General features: G+C 42.2%; 1 protein-coding gene across 2 annotated transcripts in view; it reads left to right on the top strand.

Moving 5' to 3' along the window:
* Positions 1 to 8,041: 8,041 nt before the first annotated feature.
* The window catches only part of LOC111153643 (major facilitator superfamily domain containing 14B), a 73,237-nt gene continuing 71,444 nt past the window's right edge, over positions 8,042 to 9,834 (top strand). For both annotated transcript variants that reach the window (XM_022512788.1, XM_022512789.1), the window contains exon 1: positions 8,042 to 8,254. In XM_022512788.1, coding sequence (XP_022368496.1) covers positions 8,147 to 8,254 — 108 coding nt within the window. In that variant the 5' untranslated portion in view covers positions 8,042 to 8,146. The remainder of the gene's footprint in view (positions 8,255 to 9,834) is intronic.

The following is a 9,834-nucleotide window of genomic DNA, read 5'->3' as shown; positions in this document are numbered from 1 at the left end:
CATTCCTAGAAAGCTATGGAATGATTGTGTTTTTTTAATTTTATTATTTCCTTGGAGAATACTGACTTCTGCGTGTTGATTTTTGTGTCCTGCAACTTCAATGAATGTGTTTATTATTTCTTTAAGATTTTATTTAGGGACCCCTGGGTGGCTCAGTTGGTTGGGCCTCTGCCTTCCGCTTAGATCATGATTCTAGGGTCCTGGGATCAGGCCCTGCATTGGGCTCCCTGATACTCAGGAAGCCTGCTTCTCCCTCTCCCTCTGCTGCTCCTCACTGCTTGGGCTCTCTCTCTGACTCTGTCAAATAAATAAATAGATCTTTAAAAAGAAATTATTTAAAAATTATTTAAATACTTTTTTTTAAAGATCTTATTTATTTGAGAGAGTGAGCTCAAGTTGGGGGAGGGGCAGAGGGAGATGTAGACTCCCCACTGAGCAGGGAGCCCAATGTGGGGCTCAATCCCAGGACCCTGGGATCATGACCTAAGTGGAAGGCAGATGCTTAACTGACTGAGCTACCCTCAGGTGTCACGTGTTTAATATTTCTAATAGTTATTTTTTTTGTTGTGTCTTCAGGGTTTTCTGTATGTAATATCATATCATCTGCAAAGGTAATTTTACTTCATCTGTCATTTAGATGCCTTTTATTTCTTTTTCTTGTTAAGTTTCTCTGGCTAGAACTTCCAGTATTACATTAAAGAGAGGTGGTTAAAGTGCACATCCTTGCCTTGTGACAGATCTTAGATAGGAAGTTCTCATTTTTCCCCATTTGTTATGAAGTTAGATGAGGGCTTTTCATATATGGCCTTTATTGTTGAGTTAGGCTCCTTCTGTGCCTATTTTGTTGAGTTTTAATGATGAAAGATGTTGGCAAATGTCTTCTCTGTGTCTGTTTAGATAATTATGTGGTGGGGGTATTTTCTTTCATCTTGTTTATGTGGTATGTCTTATTTATTGTGAACATTGAACCATCCTTGTGTCCCAGGGATAAATTCCACTGGTCATGGTGTATGGTCCTTTCAATGTGCTCTTGAATTCAGTGTGCTAATATTTTATTGAGGATTTTTGCATCTGTGTTCATTAGGAATATTGGCTTGTACTTTAGGAACTCAGATGCTGGGTGTGTATATTCTTGTAATTGTTATATCTTACTATTGAATTGACCATTTCATCATTATATTATATATATAATATATTATATATATAATATATTATATATATTATATTATATATATTATATATATAAAATGTATCAAATAATATATTATATATTATAATATATTATATATAAAATGTATCAAATATATTATATATTATAATATATATCAATTATATATTATAATATATATTAATTGATATATTATATAATATATTATATATAATATAAATATAAATATAAGTTATATTTATATATATCATTAATATATTATTATATATAAAATATAATATATTATATTAATATAATATATTATATATGTTATATATATATTATATACCTTGTCTTTAAAGACAGGCTTTGACTTAAAGTCTATTTTGTATAATATAATTATACCACCCCTACTTTCCTTTGATTAACATTTGCATATAATATTTTTTCCCATCCATTCTTTCTTTCTTTCTTTTTTTTATTTAAAGATTTTTTAAAAATTTATTTATTTGACAGAGATCACCAGTAGGCAGAGAGGCAGGCAGAGAGAGAGGGGGAAGCAGGCTCACCACTATGCAGAAAGTCCGACACGGGGCTCGATCCCAGGACCCTGAGATCATGACCTGAGCTGAAGGCAGAGGTCACCGAGCCACCCAGGTGCCCCGTCTTTTTTTCTTTCTTTTTAAAAAAGTTTTCTTTAAAGATTTATCATTAAGTAATCTCCACATTCAACATGGGACTTGGACTCATAATCCCAACATCGAGTCACATGCTCTTCCAACTGAGCCAGCCAAGCGCACTTCCCATTCTTTCAAGCTTAGCCCATGTGTCTTTAAATCTAAAGGGAGGTCCCTTGTAGCCAGCATACCACTCCATCATATTTTTTTAACCATTCAGTCACTCTATGCCTTTTGACTGGTGTGGTTAATTCAAGTAATTATTAAAGTAATTATTGATAATTGAGGACTTACTATAGTCCACTTATTTATTTATTTAGATTTTATTTATTTAAGAGAAGGAGAGAACAAGTCAGAGAGCACAATCAGGGGGAGCGGCAGAGGGAGAAGCAGTCTCCCCACTGAGCAGGGAGCCTGATGTGGGACCCGATCCCAGAACCCTGGGATCATGACCTGAGCCAAAGGCAGATGCTTAATGATTGAGCAACCCAGGTGCCCCATCCCTTTTATTTAATTAAAATTTTTTTTTAAGATTATTTATTTTATATAGAGAGGGTATTAGCACATTTTGCTCTGACATGGTAATACTGATCATCAACAATTGTTAGAAGGTGGAAGAGGGATATTCAAGCATCATCCAGATGGAGAAGGCACTTTAAGACCAAAAAATGAAGAAAGCCACTCCGTATGATTTAAATAGTTTTACTCATGGTAACTTAATGGCAGTGGGGGGTGGGCAGGGGGTGTCAGACAGATGACTGTCCAGGTGCTACGCAGCTATTCTCTGACAAGCCCAGATCTTAATCTACAGGTTTTACAGAGTGAGTTAAAGTGGTGCCATCTGTGTAGCAGAAGGGAGGGAGGGGAAGAAACTATATTATCTCTCCTGGTTATCTAAAGAACTTTAGGGAACCTCAAAACAAGCCTTCCTGAATTCTGGTCATGGCATATATTAACCTCCAAAGGGCTTGGAACACAGCCCTGAGGGAGGTCATTGCACAAACATAAGCAAGATATGGGGCCAAAGATCAGTATTATCAGCGAACCTACCAGCATTACAATGGCATCCTTATCTTGTACTCATTTTAAAATAAGCCTTAGTAGAATCATACCTTGATCTATATACCCTGCCAATGTTACAGCAAATTTCAGTGGATGCTATGGAAAAGAAAAAAAATAAACTTCAAAAGTCTCCACTTCTCCCTCTAGAACAACTCTCTACCGTGAGAGTATCTTAAGAAAATGGCTTACAAATTTTTCTGGTTTTTGGTCCCAGGAGTCAGGAAATGATACTCAAGCTACTAAGTGATACAATCGTTATAATCAAATAGCATGACATTGTGCATACATTTTCCTTCTTGTTTGGAAAACTGTTTGTTGAAATTAAATACTTATTCAGAAAAATAGGCAAATCATAAGTATATAACTGATGAATTTTCACCAAATGTACATATCTGTGTGCCCAGAATCCAGATCCAGAAAGAGAACATAATCAGCCCTGTAGAAACCTTACAATACTGATTATCCTGACTTTGAACAGCACAAAATATTTTTTTGCATTTTTGAATCATGTAAAAGGAATCATATTGTTTATATTCCTTTATGTTTGACTTCTTTTGTTCAACATCATCCTGTGATTCAGTGATGCTATTGAGAATAGTTATAATTCATTCATTTTCATTGCTGAGTGCTATTCTACTGTGTAAGCCACTGTGATTTAGGAGATAATGTATATATTTTCTCTCCAAAATAATACACTGCCTGCATTACACTGTATAAATTCCTTTGTGTAAAACGGGGTTTCTCAACCTTAGCACCATGGACATTTTGGCCTACATAATTCTTTGCTGTTAGGGACTATTTTACGCATTGTAGGATGTTTGTTAGCATGTCTGGCCTCTTAGCACCCTCTTCTCTCTGGTGATTATGACAATAAAGAACATTTCTAGAAATTATCAAATGCCCCCTGGGAAGAAAATTACACCAGTTAAGGACAGTTGGTTTGAAGAATCTGACAATTTTATAGAAACTTGGGACTGGTATATGTGCCATTAGAGAAAGTCTACTTAAAAAAAAAAGTTCCTCTTGGTTTTGCTTAGATTTAAGCATGTGAGCAAATGTAGCCTACTCATAAGTAATGCGACAAATAGCAAAACCCGAAACTATTTCTTTTATTTCTTTAAGATGCATTTTAATTTTGGGGTTTGTTTGAGGGGTTGTTTTTATTTAAATTCCAGCTAGTTAACACACAGTTTTGTATTAGTTTCAGGAGTACTATATAGTGCAATCAACATCTGGTACTCATCACAATCCCCCTCCTTAATCCCCAAGAAACAGACTCTTTTTTTTTTAAGGCTTTATTTATTTATTTGAGAGAGAGAGAATAAGAGAGAGAGAGCATGAGAAGAGGGAGGGTCAGAGGGAGAGGCAGACTCCCCGCTGAGCAGGGAGTCCAATGCGGGAATTGATCGTGGGACTCCAGGATCATGATCTGAGCCAAAGGCAAACACAACCAACTAAGCTACCCCAGGCACCCAAGAAACAGACACTTAACCTCTAGAGAACACACGAGTAGTTACCAGAATGGAGGTGGGTGGAGGAATGGGTTGAACAGGTGATGGGGATTAAGGAGTACACTTGGGACAACCCAATACAATTTCAACAAGAGAGGAAGTGTAAACAGCATGTTAAACAAGGCAACAAAGTCAAAGGCTTCTGCAAAGTCTCTGTGTGTAATATTTTCATGTTACTCAACTCTTCCCAGAGTCACTGAATGAGGAAAGACAATATCCAGAAAGAGAAAATAACTGAGAGCTTTACATAACAACTGCAACTAATTATCTCAATGATCTCTACATATATAATCATATAATGTGCTCTCTGTAATCATCACAACAGTCCCAAGAGGGTGGGTATTAATTACCCCAAATTTGTAAATGGGGAGAATGAGGATTACGGACTTTAAAACACTTTTTTGAGGTCACACAAGCAATAACTGGTGAAATAGATCCCAGCTCAAGTGGGTCTCTCAACTACTACTGCTACCACTTCCTTTTGTCTATTTCTTAAGCGTTTCCAGTGAAAAACCGCAAGTGTGTTTTTTTTTTATATTAAGTATCTGATCCACACAAGCCTCAACTATCAATTCCAGCTAAAGTTCTAAAACTTGACATAGATATACCAGATAAAAACGAGGAATGCACTTGTTTATAACTCTCTGGACTGTCACTAGTTCCACTTGTCCCTATGAACATTTCTGCCTTCCAAAACAGGATTAGCAACACACAATATACTATATGAATCCAGTAAAATGAAGTAGGAAAGACTTCCAATACATACTATGGGGCTTTTCTTCCTAAATTCACCCTGTTTGAAACAGTATTAACTGGCTTAATTTCTTCTACAAGCATTCACTGATTATCTCTTACATTCTGGGCACTGAGCCAGGCCACGGGACTACAAAGATAAGTGAAAGAAGTTCCTTGTTCTAAAGAAGTGTCTGGTATGATAGGCAGAATTCTAAGATGGTCCTTAACGATTGTTGTACTCTAGTGCACACATGCTGCATTACCCTTCCACCAGACTGCCGGCAGGCCCAGTGAATACACGAGGTATCACTTCTGTGTTTAGGCTACTCATCAGTTGACTTCAGGTAAATCAAAAAGGAGATAATCCTGGGTGGACTTGATCTACTCAACTAAGCTCTTTAAAAGAAGGTAAAGTGCTCAGAGAGATGTGGGGAGGAGCAGACTGCTGTGGAGAGGACCACCCAGCAAGTAACAGAACAGCCTCCAGATGCTGAGAGGAGTAGCTGACTAACAGCCAGCAAGAACATGGGGCCCTTCGTCATAGGACCACAAGGAAATGAATTCCAGCAATAACTTGAGAGAGCTTGGAAGCAGACCTTTACTTGGTTGAGCTTCCAGATAAGTATGTAGTCAGCTGACATCTTGATTTTACCCTTGTGAGACCCTCAGCAAAGCCAGTTAAAATCTGCCAGATTCTTGCCCCACAGAGACACTCAGATAATACACTGGTGCTGACTTAAGCCCCTAAGTCTGAGGTAATTTGCTATGTAACAATAAGAAACTAGAAAAGTATAATTCATTATATTTTTTTAGATTGGGAAATTGGTCTGTTTTCTTTTTCTGATTATAAAAGTATACTATTATATATTCATAGCCCCAAATCAGAAGCTTATATGAAAAATATTTTTAATTCTAGAGCCAATCATTATTAAAGAAATATTCATTCTTTTTTGATTAATGTTTTTTAAAAAGATCAAACATTATTGTCTTACAATCTTTCTATGCTACAATATTGTATGCATATTAGAACTGTAAGAAATAAGTTTCTGTTGTTTAAACCATCCACTCTATGGTATTTTGTTATGGCAGCCTGAACTAAGACACCAAAGTTAAACTAGCTCAAGGCTTGGGAGGGACCTAAGCCAGTGTGTAGACTACGTCAGAGCACACAAAAATCTTTAAGATTGTGCATGAACTGTTTGAAATGTTAACTTTAAAAATAAAACTGCCTGTTATTTTACCAGCAAAAATGGGTTTATTCAGAAATATCAGAGAATTGCAATCCAGGGCAAGCAAGGAAGCTAGTGTTAAAATCATTGATAAGCCCCAAGAACCAAAGAGAGGAAGGTTCTCTTACAGAAAAAGTTGGGAGGGCTGTTACAAAGAAAAATTCCACTGGAGTAAACCAAGGGTTTGACGTATAATGGCTTTTCATTGGTTGGGCTGGTGGAGCTGGGGAGAGAACCCTTCTTCCTCTTGCTGGAATAATACAGTAGCTAAAGCACCATAGACTTGCAAGGGGAGTCTCTCTCTGCTGGGTCTACAAATGATGCTCTGGCATGGGAGCTCAAGCTTCTGATTTCCTTTTACTAACTCTCATATTAATAACACAAGATGTAAATCAACGGTGGACTGATTGGACATATTTTTTTTAAAGATTTTATTTATTTATTTGACAGAGAGAGATCACAAGTAGACAGAGAGGCAGGCAGAGAGAGAGAGAGGGAAGCAGGCTCCCTGCTGAGCAGAGAGCCCGATGCGGGACTCGATCCCAGGACCCTGAGATCACGACCTGAGCCGAAGGCAGCGGCCCAACCCACTGAGCCACCCAGGCGCCCTGATTGGACATATTTTATTGTTAGTTAAGTTTACCTGGGTTTCCCTAATAAGGAGAAAGACGTAAGGTCTTCAGGGTTTCAAGCTAATTCCTCTTCTTTCAAGGAGGCATTGAATGCTCAACCCTCTAGCAGGAAAAAATATTCTAACCTTATCTGTACTCCAAATTGGTGCAATAGTCCTACCTGTTTGTTACCTTAGCTTTGTAACTCCCACGTCACTTACCTTTTGAAGCTTGGGTTGGCACCTGCAAAATAGAGATGTGGTATCTTACAAGGTCCTTTATGGCCAGTAATCATGAGAGCAGCATTTACGAAGCCAGGCTTAGTATTTTTTATTTTTATACATCATCACCTTGCCCAGAACAGGCTATTATCGTTATTTCAGACGTAAAGTTCTGTGATTCTGAGTAACCAGTTCATATCCGCCTCGTTGGAGCCATCAAGTAGCTACTGACTGGAACAGGGGTTTGTACGTTTCCTCATACTGTCCTTCTCACGCATCCCACAGCCTCACCGAGCTCTCCAGCAGCTTCTGTAGATTTGGGGGAGGAACATTCTATCTTAGATACAGTGCATACAGCACTTTCCCAGTTCTGGATTCCTGACCGGGGTGGGGGGAGTTTTTCCCGTGTCAGACCGTGTCCATTCTGTACCTGACGAGGACACAAGGAATCATTTCACAGGGGCCGTAATTACAAAAATCCCGCGCCTGTAGGTAGGCTTGCCACACTAGGCCGTGTCTCAGGAAACAGGAAGTACGGTTGGGGCGGTCCTGGGAGATGACGTACTTCCGGCGCGCGGCTGGTCTGGAGACGCGGAGGCGGGGCCCGAGGTGGGCGAGGCGCTGCTGAAGGCCTTGGGCGCGGGCCCGGAGGTTGAGGCGGGAGCTTAGGCGTGGGGCGGGGCCTCCTGAACGTCCCGGGCGGCAGCCGCCAGCCGGGAGAGTGGCGGTGTTTGCGGCCGGCGGCGTCAGTAGCTACTGCGGTCCCTTCGCCGTCTCCTCAGCGGCTCCAGCCCCAGCCGCCCTTCCAGCCCTCCGCGTCGCCGCTGGCGCCGCCGCCCGACGCGCAGGCCGCCGCGGGCCGCGGAGCCCATGAGGGCGCGGGCCCTGCCGCCGCGTTCGCGGCGTCGCCGTCGTCCGAGAGCGTCCCGAGCCGGCGCGGGCATGGCCGCGGCATGAGTGCGGAGCCGCCGCCGGAGCCGGAGGACCAGGCGGCGTCGGAGCCCGCGGCGGGAGCCATGCCGGAGAAGCGCCCGGGCGCGCAGACCGCCGGCTGCATTTCGGTGAGCGCGGGCGTGGGTTCCGGCCGCGGTGCTTAGCCCGAGGCCCCGGGTCAGGGGAGCCTGGGTGGGGCCCGGGCGCTGGGCTGCGCGGTGCGGGCAGGGGCCTGCGTCCCCCGGGGTTTGGACAGACATGGAGCGTCGGCTTTGGCTCCGGCTCTCGAGAAGCCCGTCCTTTCCGGGGTCGGCCATTGGATTTCTCACCACTGGGCTTTCCCAGCGCCGCTGCTGGCCACACAGAACTCGAGGGGGTTCTTGTTTCAAAGAGCGCTAGACACAGGGCCCCGAGTACAAATAATGTAGTTCTTTCAAGACTTTCCAGAAGTGTGCCTGGCGATGAGATTTCCGTGGTGCATTTCCTGGCCGAGCCTGCATGGACGTGTAGGGGCCTCAACCGGGAAGTTGGCTGTGGAGGCTGGGCAGCACCTCCGCCGCTTCCTCCTCCTCCCCGCTGTCGCGCCGTTGCAGGGCAGGATCTCGGAGCCAGCTGCTGAGGCCAGGGCCCGGCTGCGGAGCGTGTGCAGGCCGGTCTCGCGCCCCGGTTTTACGCCAAGTTCAGGAGGCTTCCAAGCCCTGACTTAAGTGGCCCAGATTCGGCAGAGCAGGCTTTTGGTTTGCTGTGGTGGAATACTTAGCAGAGAGAGCCAGTCATTTCTTAAAGACTTTTGGAGGGGTGGGGGGGAGTCTATTTAGGACAGGAAATACAGAAACGTTACAGAGACTAGAAACTAACACAAAGAAAACTAGAAATTTTAGGAAAATTAAGTGAATGCAGTTGGCCTCACATTTTAGCTTACGTATTTGTATTTGCTTTTAAAAAACGCTATATGATTCTTCCTTGGTGAGGTGAGTCTCCATTAGGAGAATTGGGAGGGTGGGTGAAGTAGGAGAGCCGTAAGTAGAATGGCGCCAGAAGAGCTGGTTTCTCGTCTTGGTTCTGTGAGAACCAGGGTGCACTAGACAAGGTCTCGACACAATCCTGACACTCAGTGTCTCCTCTGTAGCAGGAGAGCTTAGGAATGTTGAAGGACCCTCCTTGCTCAAGTGAGTTCTAGTTTTTGAAAAAGCATTAGGAGTTCCTCGTTTCAAAGACAAGATTTCCATAAAGAGAGTTTTGTGTTCGAGGGAAGGAAATTCCAAAGAATTCGTTTTTCTCGTTTTGTTTTTGGTTATTTAAAAAGTAGACTTGTCATCTTCCTCCCCCCTCTAAACTAAACCAAACTGCCAGGTCCTCCTTCTGTCTTTGAATTGATAGACCGTAATTACTAACCAGAGGCAACGCCAGTAACGTGAGAGGTAGCCTCCTTCATCCCTTGCCATGCTTACAACTTCCAGTACGTTACCAAGTCTAGGTAATTCTACCAGACACAGATTTTAGGTTTTTATTCTCTGCATCCCTGTGGTTCATTTCCTCAGCATTTTGTGCTTAGATTTTGACTTATTTGGGGGGACCCTTGCTTACTCACCGTTGGTCTGCTGTCCACGGTGTTGATCAGTGTGATCTAACATGTAAATATGATAATTATTGCTGTCCTGAAATTTTTTCATTGGCTCCCTTGGTTTATTGGATAGAAAAATAACCT

This window comes from Enhydra lutris, unplaced genomic scaffold (genome assembly GCF_002288905.1).
Source record: "Enhydra lutris kenyoni isolate GAN:26980312 unplaced genomic scaffold, ASM228890v2 scaffoldscaffold33, whole genome shotgun sequence".
Lineage (NCBI taxonomy): Eukaryota > Metazoa > Chordata > Mammalia > Carnivora > Mustelidae > Enhydra > Enhydra lutris.
Note: the sequence above shows the minus strand (reverse complement) of the source record. Positions and strands in the feature narration are given on the sequence as shown.